The sequence below is a fragment of the Pezoporus wallicus genome, unplaced genomic scaffold (genome assembly GCF_028554395.1).
Source record: "Pezoporus wallicus isolate ANWC-B61680 ecotype Strahan unplaced genomic scaffold, APGP_CSIRO_Pwel_v1 contig_7545, whole genome shotgun sequence".
NCBI classification, from domain to species: domain Eukaryota; kingdom Metazoa; phylum Chordata; class Aves; order Psittaciformes; family Psittacidae; genus Pezoporus; species Pezoporus wallicus.
Genome location: NW_026642398.1, coordinates 2,861,627 through 2,885,573, shown reverse-complemented (window position 1 = coordinate 2,885,573; position 23,947 = coordinate 2,861,627). Strand labels below are relative to the sequence as shown.

Here is a 23,947-nt window from a genome sequence, read left to right as displayed (position 1 = left end):
CAGACCCAGAATATCAATTCAGTTTTCTCTAGGGAAGAGGCTTACATCTTCTAAGTCACCAAGAAGAGGAAGCGAAAAAAATTGTTGTTGTTTCACCATGTAGGAGTAATAAGAAGCTTCTACAAATCCTCTTGCATTGGTGGAGAGGGACCAGAGTTTCACTTTAATCAAATAGTGTAACAATCCTGTTATTAAGACACTGCATGGCACCGTGTATGCTTGTATTTTACAGTGAACAGAGGTCTCCTAGGTCAAATAAATGACATCCCTATGCTATCAGTCTAACCAGGGGAACAGACATGTTGCAATACAGAAAACTCCGTTTAGATATTAGGGAAAAAAACTATTCAGTGGAATAGTGGTGAAACTGGAACAGTTGCCCAAAGGACCTGTGGAATGTCTATCTTTGGAGATACTCAAAAGTCACCTGTATGAGGTCCGGAACAACCTGTTCTAACTTCAAAGCTGACCTAACTTCCAAGTAAGCCCTGCTCTGAGTGGGAGGTTGGACCAGAGGATTTCCATAGGACCCTTCCAATCCAAACTAGTTTACAGGTCTAAGAGAGCAAAGTCAAATCTTTTCTTTTAAGTAAGTCAAAAAACAGTTAAAACTATCTTTTAAGTCAAAATGCTGAATATTGACTTGCTTGCTAAGAGGTAAGTGGGATTTGAAGGTTAAAGAAAAAATAAGTCAAATACTTTACAGAAGAGCATAAATACATGCATATAGATATATAATTATACATGCATATGTGTATCTAAGCCTCACTCTACTCAGAAGTTTTGTGCCAGACCTGAAGTGGGAGTCTTCAACAGAAGATAGATTTTTGAAGCCAGATAAAAGCACAGAGTCTATTCATTAGCACTTGAATTAAAATTCAGATAAACATGAACTAGCCATAGCAGCCAGTTACAATTCCATCCTTCTGGAAAGGCGCACATTGAAGATGATCATATTCTATGGAAGAGAGACTTCTATGTGAGGAGGGACAAAATCCATTTTGATGGATTCAGATCCAGTTTCCACTGCAAATAAGTTCATTCAGAATCAGTAGGGCTATTTGCTGAACAGCTTTACTGTGTTTGCACAGCCCAGTGACCACTCGACTGTCAGAGCAGGTTAATGCAAGACCTAGGAATAGACAGCAGTTGAAAATGGGTGTTTTGGGATTATGAGTTTGGGTTTAATAACCAGAAAATATGTTACCACCTAGCATTCTCACAGGCTTAGATGTAATCAAACTGCAGCCAAAATAAGCTGCCTACAGACTGCACAGTTGGAACTGATATTTTGTGCAGGCAGTGAAAAATCCCCCACTGAAAAACTCTGAGTGAGTGGCAGAGCTGTCAAACCTTGACCATTTCTACTCATAATCAAGTTGCAGAAGGGCCTCTGTCTTCCTACTGCAGTGGCTTATGTTCTTGGGTCAGCCATGGATATTCCCAGTACATCCTTGATGGGCAGGTTTTCTATGCCAACAGCTCAGACAGTCTTGGGGGGCTAGAAAAGAGGCACAGCCATGTATATATCTGACAGATTAAGTCCTTCAGCTGGCTGGCAAGATATATCAGAACTCACAGAAAAGCAGAGGTATCATCAGACTGGTTTTCCTCTTGATCTTTCACCAGCATGTCAGAAATTTTGGTTCTTCTTGTGACTTTTTCCATTTTCCATTTTTTTTCCCTTCTATACACATATATAAGGATTTCTTCAGTGGTAATTACCATTGTGCTTGGATGTCCCACAACAATCAAAGTTCTAACTCATGGACATTAAAGTGCACCAAATGTGGAGTGGTAGAAAAAGAAAGTAATTTCCAAAACTTATTGCATTTCTTTATCTATTACACTAAGCTCAAGCGTTGTTTTAATTTAATCAAAAGAAAGCTCATGATTATTTTGCTGTCGACTGTCAAGAGGTAACTCTTTTCCAGCCCTGCAGTTTCTAATATACTTTCCCACCACTGAATACATGTTGGAATAAGAAAATGTCAACTAGGAAAGGTGAAATGAATCAGAGCATCACTCTAGAAATGCACAGTTATGTTATTTCAAGTAGGAAGTGAGTCTTTTTACCTGGAATCTCATCAGTCCCCCCACTGGTGTGTTTGAATCTGTCTCCTTCCACATGGACATTTGGACAAAGGACATCTGAAAAGCAAAAGAACCAGTACAAAATTATCACAAGTAAACATAATTTTGGAAGCTAGAGAACTAACAAAGGCTAATCTCCTGGGCTTTGTCCAATACTTGCACATGGTCCCAGAGCAGTAATTCTGTTCCCAGTCTCTGCATGCCCTAAATGCCTTTCCTTTATCCTAGCCCCTAACCACATGCTGGGCAAGAGACACAACACACTATGTCTGGTTTTAAGGCACTTTTGGTGACTGACCAGCCAAGAAACCAAACAGAATAGATTAATCTAGCCCACCTTCCTGTATCTTACTCTCTTATGTGTGATTCACCTGTTAACGTTCCTTCAGGGTCATGACTATTTATGTGTCTGCAACTTGAGTTTGTTCAAGCAGAAAGTAGAGATGACTAAAACTTTTTATATTCACCCCTACACACAGGTTTCAAAAGAGTAATGAAAAGACCCAGCCTTTGTCAGCCATTTCTTATGCTCCCAATTAGTGTCAACACAATTGCAGGTAAACGCTTTTCTGCAGAGAACTGTCTACCCATCCACCTCCTTCTTGCCATATATTTATAGTAACATATATTTACGCTTTGTTTTCCCAGATCAATGGGCAATTGCATACTTGAAAACAATGGAGGCAGGTAGCCCAAGGAATCAGTGTAATGAGAATATAAAGCTGAACCCTTGACTTTACACCACCTGCACAGTCCCACATTTATGTCCTTTCTCTAAGTTAAAGAACAACCAGATGGGGACAGCCAAGTCCCACTCCTTCATTTGCCCAGTTGGAGACATGCTAATATACATAATTCTCTGCAGTTGCAGTACTCAACTTGATGCATAATGTACCTAGCATCATCTCCAGCTGGTGTTTAGCACATTATTCCGTCAGTATCATTAATTGTTGTGCTTGTAAAGGAGCACAAAGGATCAAATGCTCCCTAAAGGATGGGGAGCCAGGAACTGAAGGCAATGCCCTCACCAGTGGGGCACAATCTCACAGGGGTCTCTGAAGAATTGCTACAGAAGGTCTAACTTGTTTGTGAAGCTACACCCACAATCATGAGGCAAAAATGAGTTTTCTGAGGACATTACCAGTAGGACTTTCATCTCTTCTGCTCATGGCTCTCAGTAAAAAACAATCCAATATTCCATAGTGTTTGCTTAACCCTAGCAATTAAACTAGGTATTTTTCCTGCTTTATTGTGCTAATAAATATACAGTCTAGCTTATCAACTGCAGGTGAAGCACTCAGTTCAGTGGAAGAAACAGGGACTTTAGTAGACAGAAGTTGGCCAGAAGCCCCAAGAGCCAATGCAGCAATCGGAAGCAAATGCATTCAACCACTCCTTTGCTGCAGCAGTGAGTGAGGCCAGAGACTGGTTACTCATGCAAGTAATTGTTTTCCAGGGCATTTCAGATGTTCTTTGGACATCTTTAGGGATGCTGCTTCCATAGATAAAATTCAGAATAGTCACTTTTTTCTTCTATTCACCACACCAAGAGCCAACACTGACTGATACATCACTCAAACATGCTTATATCCTAGCATCCGACATGAAAACATGTGGTACTTTCACCCCCATCAGAGGTCTGCACAACTTCCCAGTGCAACACCTATGCTCTTACTTGCAGGGTGAACTTTAAAAGCTGAAAAACTTTTAAGCCATTAAGGTTTGCAAAAGCCAAATTTAGGCCCCTTCTATTCCCATTCCAAACTAAGCTGTATTGACAAAATATTTGCTTAGAAGTGTCAGAAGCCCTGTGCAGATGTTACACTGATCCTTTAAATGTTTGCTTTGCTAACAGTGAATGCTGTTTTGGTTACAGGCACCGAGTCAGTGCAGTAAACAGCACTTCTGAGCCCCAGTCTTGGAACTAGAAGGTATGTGGCTAAATAAGTAAAGTAAGTACAGTATGACAAAATAAGGAATATCAGAAATCAAAACAAGCCAAATTTCCCAGTAAAGAATAAACAAATGGAAGGTATGAATAAAATCACAAAAATATATCATTCACCTCTGCTTCCAGGACTCCTGAAAGATACACAGGGAAGAATAAAACACCTCAGACGCAGCAGTGTACATCTTTGTGCAACAAGGATGTAATGTGTGATGTATAGGCATATAAATTATCACTCCAATCTCTAATGACATCAGACAATCTCCACCAGGTCCAATTAGAATGAACCATGGCTTTCTAGCAGGGAAGTACGAGCTACCGAAATCCTCCTGGTTTTAGCTCTTGTTTTGGAACTTGGACCATAAAACAAACTTATGTGCTTGGCCTTTGTTCAGACCTCTCTTGCCACAAGAAACAGAAATTCCAACCTTAATATTATTCACTTCTTCCAGCTCTGTCCTTTAAATCTCTTTATTACCTCTTAAAGAACTGTGGCCTGACTTTGGCCTTCATTTGTAAAATGCCCTGTGCTCCTTTTGGCTTCTCCCTTCCAGACTGCATCTAAGGCACAAGCATAAATTGTCCACAAGGGAAAGAAAATCATTGCAATGCTCACTTCCAGTTACAGAATAACTCACAGGGGCACAAAAGAGGTTAGTGCTTTCCCATCTAAGTTAGCAGCACCTATAATCCAAAGGAGCAGCGGTGCCAGACTGATAGCACAACAATCAATCCCAACCAGCGAATAGGTCTCATTGATACACCCAAGAGTGCATTGATATTGAAGGCAATACTAAAGTTGTTCTTCTCCTCTGAAGCCTTTCTATGAGAACCCTCATATAGGTGAACATTTTATCATCAAAGAGTGTTTATGCCTATTCTTTCTGCTGCTACCAGGACAAACTTTGTGTGAAAACTAGCAGTGCTTGGAGGACTTGCAACAACAAGCACCGACTGCTAATGGCAGAAAGTGTATTAAAATCTGCACTGCAGCTACATCTCCTCTAATTTGTAAACACAGGTTTGCAACAGAGAAGATACAACTGGCTGACCTGAGCTTTCAGGCACTGGTCCTTGCTACATCCTCTCCCATCCAATTCTATACAAGCTTGCAGTTCCTTTAAATATATTATTGTTTAAAACTACTTCCTTGTCATCAACTTTAGGCAGTTTTTGCTTCATCCACAAATTTCATCAGCAAAGATTTTGCATTTATGTCCATGCGGTTCATGGAAATTTTTAATAACACCAGAACTGCTATAAATCCCTTTTACAGTTGCACTAGAAATGATGACTTTCCATTGACACTTGCTACGTGAGATCAGTCAGCTCTTAATCCATTGTACATTGTCACTTTTTAATGCAAATGTTATTGAATATGCAATAACAATGCATAAGAACAAAAGTATTATACCCAGGTAGTTACCATATCAACTGAACTGTAACTCTCCACAGAAAGAAATCAGCTTTGTTAGAGATGACCTCTTTCTCCTAAAATTATAATCCTTAAATAAGGATACATAATAATTCTCATTCTGTAATGCTGCATTCACTGGTTTTGCCATCAGTTATTATTTTGCTGTGAGTGAGATCAGGCAAGCTGGTCTATAGCTATACATATGAATCATTTTCCCTTTTTTTAGAGTGTTACATTATCATCATTTCAAAGTCCCATAATTAGTCTTGTACTAGCCAAGTTATATCTATACAAGTTTTCAGCTGACACCAAGCTAAGTAGTGTAGCTGACACCCCTGACTGACAGGATGGCATCCAGAGGGACCTGATCAAGCTTGAGAAGTGGGCCCATGTGCACCCCATGAGGTTCAGCAAGGTAAAGCTCCATTTCAGTGGGAACGCACAAAGAACTGATGCAATGCATTGGGTACTGAGAAACTCTAACCTAATCTGAGCTATTTACAGCCCCCACAGCTCTCTTGAATGCCAGGTTTAGGATGGAAGGCACCACTCTCTCTCTGCATTGAATATTGACAGAACTCGACTATCTCTTTTGAAACAGATGCTTCACTTTAAACCTGGTAAAGTTGAGTAAGGCAATTCCCATCATAGATACACCTAAGCATCTGAAGGACGTGGGCCTTCCTGTCCTTCATAAAACCATGAAATCCTCTTCTGAATCCTGCCCAGCACTGAACAAGCTGACTTGGTTTGTATGAGCTTCTTGCTCAAGGAAGCACAATGTAGTTTTCTGAAACTGATGTAACTGCAGATAACAGCCTTTTCTGTAAGCAAAGCGTACTGAGGTCTGTTTGATAAGAACAAGCCATTTAAGCCTCACTTTTACGTATCATCCTTCAGAATATTCCCTATGAAAAAATCCCTAAGCTGTCAAATACTTTAGAATTAAAAGAGACAATACATTTTACAGAGTATATGCACTGAAAGAGACATGTCAGAGGAGCATGTCATCTCAGGAATTCTCGCTAGTGTTAAATTAACATTAATTGTAGTGAAACTGTACTAACAGGGCTGCAAGTTTGGAAAAGAACAATGTGAATGATCTGAGAGTTTAATTCTATTTGCCTCCAAGCCATTCCACAAGCAAGGCAAAGGAAAGGGATAATAAAAATGGAAAAAGAAAATGAGAAAAGAGCAGAGAGAAATAGGTGTGGAGGAAGGGAAGGGAAAGGGGAAGGAGAAGGGGACGGGAAGGGGAAGGAGAAGCAAAAGGAAAAGGGGAAGAAAAAAGAAAATGAAAAAGGAAAAAAAAAGGGAAAGAGAAAGGGAAAGGGAAAGGGAAAGGGAAAGGGAAAGGGAAAGGGAAAGGGAAAGGAAGCTCAAACTGACTGACCATTGAGTGCCCCCTCTCCCCACAGGTTTATGAAGCTTCATTTCTATTTGTACTATAGGAAGAGCACAACTATTTGCAAGACCTGCCTTCTGCATGAGCCCAAGCTGAGCAGCTGTTTCCCAAAACACAGTTTTGAAACATCTCCCTCACTTGGAAAGCTTGGTTAAAGTCACAGCGTTATGTCCATTATAGAAACCCCTGGGCAGGAGCAGTGTGATCCTGCTGTCCCTTAGGGCTTCCTACTGAGAAACCTTCCCAGTAAAGTGCTAACCCCAGCTGCCAGCACTCCATACTTTTGCCCTGAGGACTCTGCTGAAGCAGTTTCTTCATTTTCATTTTTATTCTTTCAAGAATAAGAAAGCCCTGAGCTGCCAAGGGCTCCTCCAGGGACCTGTGTATAATGAATGCTGAACAAGTGTAGCTGTCAAGTTACAAGGATAAAGCAGAGAGGTGAAAATAGGAGCACAAGAAGGTTAAAGCAAACATTATTTATTACCCTGTCTTAGGATTCCAGAGTCTCAGCAGCACCCAGCTACTCTCTGCATTTCCACCATTACTCCATTCCCATATCTCTCCTTCCTCTGACAGCTATCTTTAGCCCATCATAAATTCTATCCAAAGTTAAGGAAATAGCCTGGCAAATGAAGGTCTCACTAAATCATAGAATCATAGAATGGTTTGGGTTGGAAAGGACCTTAAGACCATCCAGTATCAACCCCCCTGCCATGGAAAGGGATTCCTCTCACACTAGACCATGTTGCCCAAGGCTCCATCCAACCTGGCCTTGAACACTACCAAGGATGGAGCATCTATCAGTTCTTTGGGCAGTCTGTTCCAGTGCCTCAACACCCTAACAGGAAAGAACTTCTTCCTTATATCTTGCCTGTACTTCCCCTGTTTCAACCCATCACCCCTTGATCTGTCACTACAGCCCCTGATGAAGAGTCCCTCTCCAGCATCCTTGTAGGTCCCCTTCAGATACTGGAAGGCTGCTATGAGGTCTCCACGCAGCTTCTCTTCTCCAGGCTGAACAGCCCCAACTTTCTCACCCTGTATCCATACGGGAGGTGCTCCAGGCCCTGATCATCCTCATGGCCTCCTCTGGACTTACTCCAACAACTCCATGTCCTTCTTATGTTGAGGACACCAGAACTGTAAATGCAGGTCTCCCAAAACTTTAGATCAGACTTTAAAATATTTGCAAGGAATAGCTCTTCTTTAGCCACTGTCCAAAGATGAACTCTGAATCTTGTATGCTTTTCAGAGCTGAACCATAACAACCTTGCAAGAAAGAGAGATTTGGGGGATATAGGAGTGGGAAGGCACCCACATAGAGCAAGTTTCATTTTTGATGTAGTTAATATTGACAGTTTCCCCACTGAAGCCTACACTAAAGGGAAGGGCCTGGTGATAAGATTTTTCCTTAAGAAGATTTCATGAAAGCAGTTTGTCACAGGAGCTTTCTCAGACCCCATTAGTTCTGCTCTTCAATTATTTAGACAGCTCACTGTGCAACAGTTCCCCCAGCACACTTAACTCCCTGCAGTCACTTGATGATGAAAGTGATGCCTATATATAGCACTACCTTTATATGTTCTTTTGTAAAACACTGTATATGGACCATTATGAAGCCTCAGCATTTAAAGAGGTGGGTTGTTTTTTTCTCACTCTTTTAAAAATACTTCTTCTTTTAAAACACCTCCACACTCTGTCCATATCCACTAAATGCTTTTGGCAAACATTCATTGTCAGATATTCCTTCCCAGCAAATGAACCAACCCCTAAGTGCCACCCACCCTTGGAAATAAATCCATAAGGAAAAAAAGAACAGGCATATTTTTTCAACTGCAGTGGTGGAACTGACAGTGTAATGATACTGCAATTGCTTCTATACTAACATTATAATTTGGAGCAAGGTGTGGATAAAACAGAGCAGCGCAGCAATTACACGATTCCACCTTGCGGTTTAATGCCTTATGAAATTCTCACTCTCATTCTGAAATCACACTGTATGACAAAACTGTGAAGTTTAAAGGCCATCGGTGCCAGGAAAATCACTCATTCATTGCTACAGGAGCCAAGGTGGATTCTGTCTTTTTCCCTTTAAATAAGGCCAACGTTGGTTCTGGATGAAGTTTCCGTATTTGCACTTCTGTCATCACAGTGATGGGCATCATAAATGCCCACAATGAAAAGGGAAGAACAAACCCTCCCCACAACACAGCTTGCAGACTGAGCAAACACAGCTACAGCCCACCCTACTCCTCATAATATCCCAAAGCTGTTATATTTTTCCACTAAAACATTATTGTAAAAACACACCAAAACCCAGCTGAATTGCTCTCCAGACTTGCCTGGCTTCTGAGTAGGTCCCAAGTGACTGCACTGGGAATGCAGATATCAGCATTTGCAGGGCTCCTTCCCCCTTTATCAGTGCAGCAGCCAGAAGATGTGGCTCTCTAACCACATATTCAGTGCCTGGCACTGTTCAGTACATGTTATATTCCACACAAAGGGCAAGAGAAATTACTACTAGGTTTTATACCCAGAAAGCATTCATGCAGCACACATATAAGGTCCCAGGAAAGAGGATGCTCTTCTTCAGCTCTGTCTACATGAAAGGAGAAGCAAGGCTCCTTTAGAGGGCCATTCAGAGCAGAAACCCAATTTGTATGCCCTGATTCACCTCTGAAAAAGCTACTCTCATCCTACTGGTTACAGGGGGAAGCTAAGGACACATGATTTCCAAGTTAGACATCTATCAAAGGCTTCACAGTTACATCCATCCAATTAAAACAAGCATGGTTGGGTGCATTTCTGGATACTGAGGCCAAGACATGTTCTAGCCCACTCTATGCTAGCAAATGGTCAGTCTCCAAAACAAGGCAGCTGCTGACCATGAACGCTCCCTGGCGCATTACAAGGACCCATCTGGGCCCTAGAAATGTTCCAACAGAGTTTTAGCTTGCTTGGGCCAAAATGTGCCAGACACCGGTGCAAATGAGTACATTACACTGCGTAGAAATCCTTCTGGCCACGTTTATGGTTACCAGTTTAGGTATAGCCCATAAATATCACCCTTTGCTAAGAGCCTGGTAATAAAGATCAAAAGAAACCTCTTGGGCACAAATGGTCACAGGTCACCAATCTTTAAATGCATCAGCTCAAACAAGAAAGTGGGAAAGGGACTGAGTGCGCAGCCAAGAAATGCTGTATGCTGTTTAAGCAGGGACAGAGGAAATGCAGGGAGTTCTGGCATTTGGAAAACACATGAAGTCCTTTTGAAGGTGAAAAAAGAAAACAAAAGGTAAATTATTCTCCTACATTTAGCTCCTGTCATGCCTCACTTACACTGGATCTGTTCACATAAATGTGAAAAACACCATTTTCCCCACAAAGGAGCAGGCTGTGCTATGTATTTATTCTCATCCTGGATACAAGCTTCTGTGTCTTCTCCTTTTGCCACCACCCCCTGCCTTTTTATGTCTCTTTTATGTCTGTCCCATGTTCTGGATGTTGATTCTAAAAGGGCCCATCCTGCTACAAGTACTCACACCTCAACAGCACATAGGAAGTGAAAACTACACAACCACACCAACACAGGGACCAGTGAAGAGCCCAACAGCCCTATCTCCCCACCAACACAGGGACCACCAAAGAGTGCAACAGCCCTATCTCCAGGTAGATCCCACCCTCTAACCCTCAGCCTATCTTCAGATGCTCTTTAAAACTTCCTATAGAAGCTCCTGAATCTTGGTGAGGGTTCATCTTTCCAAGGGGTACCTACACTTCAGGATTCATTGATAGCCTCTCCCCATCTAACACACCCACAACAAACACAAGAAACTCGTTGGACGGCTGACAGCAGACATATATTGTCAAGAGGACCAATGTAATTAGCATTATTTAAGTGAGCAGCATACAGAATTAATTTGCACATGCTCCCACAGGGAATAAATGGCACTATGGGAACTATGAATATAGCATCAGACCTCAGCACTTCCCAGCTAATTTGCTTGTGTCTGCCCCTAAACAAATACACAGACTGTGTGCCAAGGAGCTTGTCGGCAAACAGCACAAGGTTTTGAAGAAAGCAATTAGCAGCTGCAGTGCTTTCCACCCAGGCTGTGAACTGATTGCTACTCCAGGGCATGAGTCTACCCCTTCCTCTGGTTCTCCCATCTTGGAAAAGACGTGAAGCTTCACCCTGCTGTGTGCCTGATCCCAGTGAACTGCAGGGTTTTTACTGAGTAGCCCATCACTGAATTAGCAGATAAATCACAGAATCATAGAATGTTTTGGGTTGGAAAGGACCTCAAGATCATCCAGTTCCAGCACCCCTGCCATGGACAGGGACACCTCACACTAGACCATGCTGCCCAAGGCTCTGTCCACCCCACCCTTGAATACTGCCAGGGATGGAGCATTTACCACTTCTTTGGGCAACCTGTTCTAGTGCCTCACCACCCTCACAGTAAAGAACTTCTTCCTTATATCTAACGTGAATTTCCCCTGTTTCAGTTTGAACTCATCACCCCTTGTCCTATCACTACAGTCCATGATGAAGAGTCAAGAGTGTAGTTTCCTAATCCAAGCACTGTCAAAATGGAGAGATGTCAAGTTAGGGTTTATAACTTACTTTTAAAAAACAAAAACCTACAAAGACTGAAAACATAATTTTATTTATTAAATTGCAATAAGGACAATGACTTGTCCAGAATAATAACAAGAATTCCACCTACAGCACTCCATTACTTCAGAGTTCTTCTAAAAGGGAATTAATTAGAAGCAACTTGGCTCAAAGTTGACATCTTTTCAGCTGATCAATAAATATACACTAGTTGTTCCCAAATAACTTTTAAGAGAGAAATATAGCTCAAGGGCATGCTTAAGGGGACTCTGACTGGCATTACTCCTCTGGTATAATTATACAACTGCAAATCGAACAGTATCATCTTCCATGTGGGTGTTTTTGGGGGCTACTGCAACGGTAGCTTTGGGACTTTAACCAGCAGCTGTATAATTGTATCGCAAGAGCAAAGAACTGAAATTCCCATATATATTCAAAACTAGACTCTGGATTTGGTTTTGTTCTGTAAAGAAATCACCTTTGCAAAATCCAGGGGGTTTAAAGACTTTGGTTTCCTCTTAGAAGAAGCCAGGATAAATTAACCTCCAGGCAGAAGGGCCTGGATACACCTCAGCAGACTCAGGAGTTTGGCTGGTTGCAGTCCACATCCTTCCACTACATGAATTTGGCTTTTCATGGCTAAGACATGAACTGGCCACATAGAGGCAGAAGGTAATGGCAAGCATGTGCAAGGCCCATATCACCAACTAGAGAAACTAATGACACTTCTTTGGTGGCAGAGCTCTTCAGAAGGGATCCTTTAACAACAAAGCCTCCCTCTGATAATCTTCACAGGGATAAACCTAGGGAATACCAATGGAAACTATGATTCTGTGATTCTGTGAAACGGTGTAGGGATGAAGTAGTTGATCATCTGAGAACAAGGGTTTGTCCCAGACCAAGTACCAGAATGCAGGATCAAGCCCAGTGCCTACTTCATTAAATGCAAAGAGTTTAAAAGGGTCATTGGCATTTGGCATCTTTATGGATTTAAAGACCTTTAAGAGACTATCTGAGTTTTACAGCTTTCAAACACAAAAAGCCAGGCTGAAAGCACTGCCTTTATTTCCGACTTATGGTTTGAAAGATAATTTCAGTCCAGTGTTAATTTTATCCAAATAGCTTCATCCACCCTCCAGTTCCCATATGTGCCAACAGGCCCATACTCTCTAAGGAGGTTTGCATAAGGTCTGGGATCGTTACTGTCATGGGTACTTGCAGGAATCTCTCCTCTGAAGCCTGAAAGCACCTGAAAGAAAAGCAGCCAAGTGGGAAGTCCTTTTGAAGGCATCTGCCCCTCTTTGTTACACAAAGGAAAGCAAGCACTTGGGGGGCTATCAATCAAAGTAGGCACAACCTGAGCTCTGTTCCTCTACCCAAGTACACGTTTCAGATTCCTCTTCTTCCTGCCTTCCCGCTCCAAGTTTTCCCTACTCAAAAATGGCAATAAATCATTTTTAAGGAATATAAAAGAGGTCTGAAATTATGCATCAGGGGAAGCACAGAGGGAGAGAGGGGAGAGGATCAACCAGAGTACAAAAAGGAAACAATACAAGAGACAGAAAGCACATGAGTATCAATCAGCAGCTACAGCCCTGCCACTTCCGAACACTGAGGTCTTCATTGCTCACAAAAAACCTATCCGTGCCAAAAAAGCTCCCATTTGTCATGCCTTGTGCCATAATATAGGACTGCCACACTGTGCAATACACCTGTGTTGTTTTAGTCATGTATTTGGAATGAAATAGTGCTATTCTCCTGCTTGTGTGCCAGCAATACAACCCAAGACTCCACACAGATACACCAGGAGGAGTTAATGATCTAAGAGTTCCAGCCGCACATCCACGAAATGTTGGATCTTGGTGTAATCATAGCCATCGACATGGCTCCTCTATGGAAGCAAGCACGCTGACTCTCTGAAGAAGAACATGGTTTGCACTGACTTTTTAAAAGTATATTAAATAATTGACATTTTGACCTGAAAAGAGAACTTCTTCACTTTGAAAAAGAAAAAAAAAAAGAAAAAGAAGATCAAAATAAGACATTTTAATAACTTTAAAACTTTTTTCCAATCCCTCTCCATCACCAAAAACTCATCTAAATTGGCTTATCCCAGGAAGTTTCAAGCTTGATGAATTAGCATTTTCCCTATGACAGGCATTTAATTAAGAGGTCCCAAGCCAATTTTGAGAGGTTTCTTTCCCTACAAGCCCATGCACCTAGGGGTATATGGTACGCGAGTGGATGATTTTATCTGCTGCCAGTTAGGAAAGAGAGAGTTGAAACTGATGTTTAAATCATAAATAAAATGAAACTTGCAGGCAGAAGTACAGTATTTCAGCTCGAGAGCCTCTGATGAGTCCTGAAGGACAACCTGTAGCAATTGCTCTCTAGTCTCAGAAGGAAAAGATTTTGTGGATTCAGGGAAGGAGACATTCGCTGTCATCAAATGCCTCGGTAGCAGCTCAATAGAAGTGGTCTGTAGTGAAACCCATCTCCAGAAGGTGTCCTTGCAGAGTCACTGCACATTTTAAAGCACTGATTCTCACCAGTTTGGTGTTGTGGCAGTTTTATTGCATTTGTTTTGGTGTTGTTTTATTTTAGTTTGTTTTGCACATCCCTAATTTGTTTTTCAGGACCTCTGAGACCTGCATTTCAAATTTAGGCCAAGTAACAATTCCTTTTCTTCCTTTTGGACTTATATGTCCAAGTGATGCTTCTGCAGAATCAGAAGCAGATGCTTCTGCTGTGCATCCGTGAAGAGGGATTTTATGCTCAGCTCCTCATCTTCAGTCTGCATCACCTGGTGTGGGGATGCACTGTGATCCTGCTCAGCACAATCCACTGTGCACAGCAGCGGGTGGACACAGTCCTGCAGCATCAGGACCCCTGTTAGTCAATGCCTTTCTATAGCACTAAAACAAATGTGTTCTCCTTGCACCAAAGAGGCGCACAGGCACTGAGAACTGGGCAGACTCTACTGCTTTAGTTCTTTTTCCTACCCCATCTGTTACCTCAGATATTGCTCCCCCTTTCTGTTTAGCAGAGACGCAGATTATTACTACTAAAGTCAATACCCAGAAAAGCAATCCTTGGAGATCTGCAGCAGTTATTTCCCACACTTCATACAGAGTGCTTTGGGCACAAGGTAAAATAAAAGCAGGGAAGAGCAGGGAAAGAGCTTGGCTGGGGTGTTCATGTGTCTCTACACACGAAGAAGGCACAGCTAGAAGTGCTCACAAATACCTGGCAAAGTTCAGGGCAATCAGCCTTGGGTTTTATGAGGGAGAAGAGCATCCCTACAGAAAGCTCCCTGGGGGACATTATCAGTTGCCTAGAAGGTCCAGAAGCAATGGGGAAGGTGTGTGGGTGCATGCTATAGAGGACACAGACCGCTCTGCAAACCTATGGGATCAATGCAGAGCTGTTACTTGGCCTGAATCATAGCATCTGTAGCATCTGTCCCTTGAGGGCTATGGGAAAATAGTATCACAGCTTTACTTACTGGGAAGTTGCCTATTCAGTGAGGTTTGGCTTGCAGTTATACATTGCCAATGCAGAGGGAGAACTGGTAATGTTATCATAGGGACTGCAATGCTGACAGCTACCTTTTCAAGCTGGATTCTTACCCTTTTAAAGACAGACTTGAGCTTTTACTGAATGTGAGGAAGGCTTGTGCATGTTTACCTGAGCTAGTTTGAAGAAGTATACACATGGGGAGTGGATATTCTTTGTGTTGACCTGAAGAAGAAATTGTTTCTGGAAGCAGATGGCATGAGAATGAGTTCGTGCTTGCAGAGGTGTATGAGGGCATATATTGGGGTGGGACTTTGTATGTGAAGGAAAGAACAGTGAGTGATGAAGTCTGTTACAAGATTACAGCTAGAAACATTAAAGCTTTCCATTAGAGCTTTCTGATAAGATCAGAAATATTCTGTACAATTACCATTTGTTAGAGTGACCAAAAGCATGAAGTGGCAAAAAATTCATTATAAAAATTAAGCAGAATACACATGAGAGGGGAATGCAGAGGATGGAAAATAGAGCTAAGGAAGTTAATCCATTTCTTTAAAAACCCTTTTTAGTAACTCCAAAACACACCCCACAATATGGACCAGTTGGCCCTTTGCCACCTCCTGCTTCACGGCAATGGAAATAGGATCCAGGAGTTCAGCAAATACCACTGGTGAACAAAGGCCCCAGTGCCAGGGTTTTTTGGCACCGGCACCATTCCCACGCATCGCCCCACGTCCCCTTTGGAGAGCAGGACTGTGTGTATGGCATGTTGAGTCCAAGTGTCCCTGCCTGGCACCAGGAGCTTTGTCCTCTTCCTCTCCCTGGGTTTCTCAGAGGTCTGAGCTGTCTGAACCATCCAGGGGGTTCCCTCGTACACCGACCCAGCCTCATTGTGCTCTGCCCCAGTGAGCGTAACTAATAACTGCAGCTTGCCTCCTTTAATTGCGGCTCTGAATAACCCAGAGGGAGTATCAACCCCTCCAACAAAGCAGAGCCACCCTCACTGCAGCCACAGCTGCCACTCACACAGGTCTGCGCTGGTGTTCCACAAAAGCTGGTCTATTTGCATGGAAAGAGGCTATCACAAGAAACAGCTCTGAGCACACAGAGGCCAGCATGAATTCCAGGGAAGTACCCATAGCAGAGCATGCCTAGCATCCCGTACCCACACTTGCTGAGTGCCAGTGGCTTGGCTAAGTTATTTTGTGCTGCACCAGGATTTTCTAAGCAGCTGTGGAAGCCCAAAGGAATGTCATACATGCTGGTGATGGGAATTACTGCAAACCAGAGGGTGTTTTTTTAGCTCAGAATTCAAAACAGATCAGCTTTTCTGCAAGCACTGGTAAGAAAAACACTCATTAGTGCTAAGTGTGGTGATTGGCCACCTCTCTTGCTTAGTTACTCATTCGTTAAAGTGAAATTAATCTGAACTTAGATCAATGTAAATGAGCGCAAAATGTAACTGAGTGTTTTGTTTTGTGAACACCCATCTGCTGCTGTTGGTGGGAGCAGAGAAGCAAAGCTAAAAGTGAAACACAGGACACCACAAACTAAGATCTATCCCTAATGATTTGCTATGAGACAGCAATGCATCCTGTTACGGCTGCTAGCCCCCAAAACCTAGCCTGAGGTATGTGGAGACATTTGTATGAATCAAGAGGTTAATATAGATAAGGCTTTGCTGGAGGGCCAAGGAAGGAGGCAGGAAAGGCAGAATGCCTCAAGTTCCCCATGTGGAGAGGTCAAAGATAGCCTTGGCTTGGTAAACACTGAGAAACACTTATATATAACACATCATGGTTTTGGCTTTGGCCATGAGGTTCCAGAGCTTCTTTATTTCATTGAGCCCCTTAACATAGCAGCATCTCAGATTAGACTTCATAGGTCATTGCGTGAAAACCCAAATCCACATAGAAGACGACACCACAGATGTGATGTGCATAAGTGATAGCTGTGCCACCACTGTGACAGCATTTAGGACTCGCTGAGGGACCCATCCACACCACAGAATAGTGTAGTATGGCCCAATGCTTCCACACTCAATCATCCCATCTGCTTTACAGTGCTCAACACCTCTATATCTCTATACAAACCAAACTTTGGCCAGGAGGGCAAGAAGGCAGAGCCAAACTACTCTTCACACTCCCATCCACCCAAACCTAGGATGCCACATTCCCACTGCATGTTAGGAAAAGGTTCCTAGCCTGAGCCTGTATTATTCCTTGAACCATGTCTGGTCATTGTTTGGAAAGAGCTCATTAGCACAGAGTGAACCCATCCCACCGGGTGTGCCATGCACTATGGTGGGCCACTGCCAGAGCCCAGGTCTTGTACTGGAGTTGTCTACCTTCCAAAGGCCTGCGTTAACACAGCAACCCTCTGTGTTGCGTTCCTCCTAGCTCCCCTATGTGTGCATGTATAGAGTCAGGCTCTCCAGCACTACTACTCAGCACAGCCATTCACAATGAAGGATGCCTTATTTATGCCTTATTTAAACTGATTGCCTCCATCTCAGAGCTCACTCTGAGCTATCAAGAACAAGCAGAGATGTGGCTGAGTTAGTCCAGCACTGATTACAATGGAGCACAAAGGAACCAAGTCCATATTAAGACCTGCAACAAGTTTTAACACAACTGATGGGCCTGGGCCCACAGTTTTCTTGTTTCCATGCTTCTCCAAAGGCATGATGGGCACTAATGATCGTATCTCCTAATATATTATTCCACAGGTGGTTTGGGAATTTAGCAACACTGGTGTTCAATGTGGCATGAATTTTCTATGTCAGTGCAAGGTCACTTACAACTCCATATAAAAAAGTAATTTAAAAATAAGATTAATATTCAGCCCAAAGCCAAGAGTGAAACATTAAACAGACTGTCAGTCTTTTTCTAAGGGAGGCATGTTTTAAACTGTTTCCTTAGACTACAATAACTAGAAATCTCACAATGTCCATTCTTTTAATCAGAATATGTTACTGAGATCATGTTTCTTCAAATATCATAAATGTGAGAAGCTCGAGAGAGAATCATAGAAGCATAAAACAGTTAGGGTTGGAAAAGACCTTAAGATCATCCAGTTCCAACACCCCTGACATGGGAGGGAACACCTCACACTAAGCCATGTCACCCAAGGCTCCATCCAACCCGGCCTTTGACCAGTTGTTTTAGTAAATGTTGAGAGAATGGCAATATTACCTCTGGACAGTGAAGTTCTTCTAATGAAAGACCAGATTCATCCCTGCTCAGAAAAAACTACTGAATCATGAGGCAGATTCACAATTGTTGTGACTTCTGAGCAAGAATGAATTTGGACCTACACATAGAAAAGAGAGACACAGGACTAGACTGTAGGCACCCCTCCTCACTTGATTTGAAAGGAGGGCTGGGCAAGAGACAGCTAAGGACAGGACAATGTTTCAATGGGTCTATATTGGAGGCAGTATCAGTACCATGTCCACAGAGCCAGGACCCTCTTGACATCTTGCAGAAGCAGTGAGCAAGCCCAAGTTTTCATCACACATGTCTGTCCAGACAAACATAAAGCTGCACATATAGATCTAATATTATGTGCATTAACTACTTTATACATGTAGGTAAACTGCCATATATAATTGCTTTTGAATTAATATTGTTATGGGTGTCCCTTACTAGAATCACTTTCTAAGGTGGGGCATTTTAACTAAATATTCACCTCCCACAGCTGGATTTCATCTCCTTATGCTTCACCTTCATTGAAAAGAGCTGCCAAAGCAGAACAAGTGCATCCAGCAGGGAAGGTTAAGGGCTGCTAGCAGAATTGTAGAGGAGCAAGCACTGTGTTACATTTTCCTTCTTGAAAATTAACATTAAGCAGTTCTTCACACTATCACTCCAGCACAGCTCCTCCTCAGCTACAAATCACAAAGTGTAGGGAGAATCAAACTTAGCATCCAGGCTGGCACCTTAGACAGAAAGTCACATGAATGCTGGATTCAGGATGCTGGGGAGGGATTCCTCATCAGGAACTGTAGTGACAGGACAAGGGGTAATGGGTTAAAAGTTAAACAGGGGAAGTTTAGATTGGATATAAGGAAGAAGTTCTTTACTGTAAGAGTGGTGAGGCACTGGAATGGGTTGCCCAGGGAAGTTGTGAATGCTCCATCCCTGGCAGTGTTTGAAATCAGGTTGGACAGAGCCTTGGGTGACGGTTTAGAGTGAGGTGTCCCTGTCCATGGCAGGGAGTTGAAACTGGATGCTCTCAAGGTCCTTTCAAACCCAAACTATTCTGTGATTCTATGAAGAGCTCAGCCTAAGAGCAGGAAAGCACACAGATGTTGGTTCTTTTTACTGACTTCAGCTGCTTTTTCATAGGTCCCACCAACCCTGGAAAATTATCCTTAATGTGTTAAAAAAAACCACGGCCAACAAACACCAAACAAAACCTCAGAAATGACTGTACAATTATAGGCACATTGCAGATACATGTCTATGTTTTCCACATTCCCTTCCAAAATGTTATAATTAAACATCTACTGATTTAAGGAAAACTCAGACTGCACTATTCTGAAATTAGGATACTCCACTCCCCCCATGGGAGCACAGATCCACCCAGCATGAAAAGCGTGTTTAGACATTCCTGTGGTTTCCATTCCCTACATTTTATTTGCATTTACTGAAAGATAATCACTTGATTCACTTCCAGTTATATATATATGTGTGTGTGTATATATATATATATGTAACCATATGTATACATTAAAAAAATAGTGAATGCTATAAAAAGGACTGAGTGCAAAAAATGGAGAAATTAAAGAATGCTGGATAGAACCTGTATTCCCAAAGAAGATAATTTCAAGGTAGGATTATGGAGGATGCTTGAGTCCATGGGAGATGTGGAGTCCTTTATCAGTGACCTCAATCAGATGACCAGCCAGCACTTCCACTTAGTGGACCAATGCTTTATCTCCTGCTCAGCTTGAAAGCATACAATCACAGGCAGTGCCTCCCTGGGTAAAGCAGATGAAAGGGGGAATGCCCTTGGTGCCCTCAGTCCTGTTGGTTTCTGGTGACTGCAGGTTACTTGGCAGCTTATGCTATAATGGAGTGTGGCTGGGAGGAGAAAAAACACAGACAAACCAACCTCTGTGACTATGAACTTGGTGGCATAAATCCATCTGCTCCTCTTGGCATTTCTCCCTCTTGCTCCACCACAGCACAGGGTTACTGGTAGAAAACACTTTTCCTGAAAAGCTGGTTTTCTCCTGTACATTTTGTGGTGAAGGGAAGACAATTATTGAGAAGAAGAAAGAAAAGAACAGAAGATGAAAGGGCTAGCATCTCACAATTACAGCCCCAGGAGCTCCTGCACAACTCCTAGACTGCACCACCATAGCATCAGCCTTGTCAATCAGCAGTAGAAGAGACATGAGCAGAAACACCACCCAGAGACCTACAGAGCCAGGTCAGGCCCATCTTGAATACTGGACTGTGCTGAGCACACTGGGAAGGTGCAGGGCCACCCACATACACACATAATACTTCCATGTATATCCAGGATTGAGGAACAGTCTCCTAGGAATTTCTACATTTGTGTCATATCTCTCCCCTACTAGAAGGACAAGAATTATTTAGTCACTGAAGAGGTTGGATATAACACAGGATCTCTAAACCCCAAGAAGGATTCTCTTTATGCTTGAGTACACCAAACCTTCCACGGAAAGTCTTCATTTTCCCATAAGGAAGGGAACTGCACCACGTGTAAATCAAGTGTACCAAGGGTTTTTTCAGAGATCTTTTACTGCCCTGCTGTGTGAGCTTAAGAAAACCACTGGATTCACTTGAAATAACTCAGCCTTGATGAGAATAGTTGTATGAAGTTGTGGCAAAACAGTCTCATACTTTTTCAGATGTTTGCCTAAGTAAACAATTATTATCTTGCTACATTACTAGTGCATGGAAAATAATCAGCAGTGAGATATTACTGATCATAAACACAGATGAGTGAAACTACTCCATGCTCCAGATGAGAGTTCCAAAATAAAACTTACTGCTCTAGTTATAATCTTAGCTAAGATGATCAATGTTAAAAGAATTGAAAGAAGGAAAGAACCTGCAGTAGGATCTGAACAAGGAAAAACCTTCTTGTCCCTGTGAGAGCAAGAGACAGGATTGGAAATTTCAGCAAGACAAAACATTTTATGATCTAGGAATGCACCTATAAAAATCAAAGAAAAAAACTGAGACTTGTCTTTATTACAGGCCCCCTGCTCTAAAACAGATAAATATATCCACATCCAAAGCCAAATTACTGGAGAGATGTAATCAACTCAGGAATAGTTTGTAGAGCTTAATGTGGTGGCAGGGTGTAGCAACCCATCCACTAATTCCATTTGCTTAGTGGTCCTATGCTGTATTTCTGTGCTGTCAGCAAGTACCCAGGACAGTATTTTTAACTAAATAATATGCAAAAGGCTTTACAGTGAAAAACCACAATCACCCACTGGAATAAAATGCTAATTATAGATGATGAAAATAGTTCATTCTGAACCAGCCATAAATTAAAGAGATTCCTGTGCACCATCTTCCGTTGTGTGAAACCGCAGCATCTTACAGCATATAAAAAGCTGAGAGCATGTAAATATTCAGCTGGTGATAAATACATTATAAATATAATATTAGCTCCAAGGAAATCAATTCTTCGGGATATTATTAAGGCCACCACAGAGTCACAGGACAGTTTGTCAGGTAAACAAGACAAGCATCAGCTTGCTCATAGGAATAAGAACAGTCAGTGAAAATGATGCTGAATTTTGGAAGGATTTGTAGCTCTGCAAAACTTACATTAGTCTTGAAGCAGCTCTGTTAAAAATCAACATTCATGACTCACTACTCCAGCACAGAGCTCCAATAGCTTGAAGGGATAGTGCAGATACCTCCCTAAATATGTTGATTTGTAACTAATGCAGTAAATTTTCTAGGACAGTTTGCCTTTTTTCATAGGATGCTATATACTCACAGCTCAAGTAAGACTCATGGCCTACGTGTTACAGCTAAGATCATGATGACTTCTTTCTGTTTCTATACTCTGTGCCCTTTTCAATAAAGCAGCAAGCTCTGAACTAATTGGGCCATAAGTGTTGAAGGGTGGCTGTTTCTCTTTAAGGGAAGCTGTGATTGCAGGTTGTCAATAAGCTGGACTAAAGCAGGAGCATTATGCCCAGTGTTTGTGCTCTAACAAGACTCATGGGGCTAAGCACTGCCAAAATACATAGGGAAATATAGTGTCGGGAACTGAAAAAATAGCCATCTAAGGTTCTTAGTCTAGACACTACAGTGACCTTCCCAAGGTGCCAAGCAGACCTCTTTTACCTCTGCTAGAGTTGCACCACAGAGCACTGAGATTTGGTTTCAGGAATCTGAGACTCAAAGGCTGGTCTGGACCACTTCAGTCCCCTGGGATTGTTATCCCTGAGCACATCCCCTCTCTGTCATGATCCTTACTACATGTATCATGCTTATATACAAGAGTCAGGATATTCAAAGCAAGCCATGCTGTCTTCCAGCCGGGACGACTACAGAGTCACCCCTCACAGCAACACTTCTGCAAGTGGCAGCCACAGTGAATTCATCATAAACTTAAACAAATATGTTTTCATTACCTAAATCCCTACTTAGCTTGAAAGTCATTTGCCAGCTTTCCAGTCCTGCTCCTAGTCCCAAGCCCACAGGATGCATCAGCAGTTCTAGTGGGTTTTTTGATCAGGTCCTACAAGTGAATCCTGAGCTTGTCTGTGTGGGAAGACAATTGGTATACACCAATAACATGGACTTGGTTAACATGGGAACTGGTCTGAGCTGGCATCCTCCCCATTTACATTCCATATAGTACAGTTTATTTTAGGGTCTGACTTGTTACAGAGAAAACTGGAAAGATCATTAAACAAAAGTGGATTTGCAGGCCTGTCTCAGGGTGCAACCTTCATCCTCCAATTAACCAAGAAAAAAAAGGCTATTTGCAGCAAAGATGTCTTCCACCAACATCAAATTTAAAAGCTGTCTCCTTCTCTGTTACTCTTAATTGTATTTCAGCCATTAGTGGTTTCTCAAAACATTATCTCCTTGCTATAATGAGGCAACTGTCTGCAGCAGGTAGTATCATGATATACTTCACTTCAAGAGTCGATTTATCACTGTTTAGGAAGAAGCCCAAGATAAGGGAGAGGAAACCATTCTTAGTCCCTTAGGGGTGAAGTAAATTTAGCAGTACATTTGACCCAAAACACATGGCAGTACTTGACAACAGTTCTCTAAACTGGCACTGACCCCTGCGACTGCACAGATCTGTATCAGATCGCTAGATGAGAAATGCACCACACACCTAAGCTTGCAACCACACTGGTCTGTATTTGCATCCACAATTTAAATCCCAAGAGACTGGTTTAGTGGCATAAAGAATTATTGTATTCCCAGAAAGTGGCAGGGAAAGATCCAACTCTGGATCTGGGTGGCTTTTGGTAGTCAAAGCGAGGAATCACAGAATCATAGAATAGAATCATAGAATAGCTAGGGCTGGAAAGGACCTTAAGATCATCCAGTTCCAACCCCCCTGCCATGGGCAGGGACATCTCACACTAAACCATCTCACCCAAAGCTCTGTCCAACCTGATCTCAAACACCACCAGGGATGGAGCATTCACAGCTTCCCTGGCCAACCCATTCCAGTGCCTCAACACCCTTACAGTAAAGAACTTCTTCCTTATATCCAACCTAAACTTCCCCTGTTTAAGTTTGGAATATGGTGCAAGCAACTTACCTAAGCTCTCTCAGAAGTTAATGAAAAGAGATGGGCACCCAGAGGTTGGATCACGCCACCTTGTCTAAACACTTTTCTTTGAAAAGGATGAATCACTCTCTGGAGGTGTCTACTCCTTTCCACTATCAAAAGAGTCTAGACAAATATCTTTCAGGCCAC

At 42.3% G+C, this 23,947-nt stretch overlaps 1 protein-coding gene across 5 annotated transcripts in view; it reads right to left on the bottom strand.

The window, feature by feature from the left end:
• COL22A1 (collagen type XXII alpha 1 chain) overlaps nucleotides 1-23,947 on the bottom strand; it is a 220,934-nt gene that overhangs the window by 154,601 nt on the left and 42,386 nt on the right. For all 5 annotated transcript variants that reach the window (XM_057429787.1, XM_057429782.1, XM_057429784.1 and 2 more), the window contains one exon: nucleotides 2,077-2,151. In XM_057429787.1, the coding sequence (XP_057285770.1) occupies nucleotides 2,077-2,151 (75 nt within the window). The remainder of the gene's footprint in view (nucleotides 1-2,076; nucleotides 2,152-23,947) is intronic.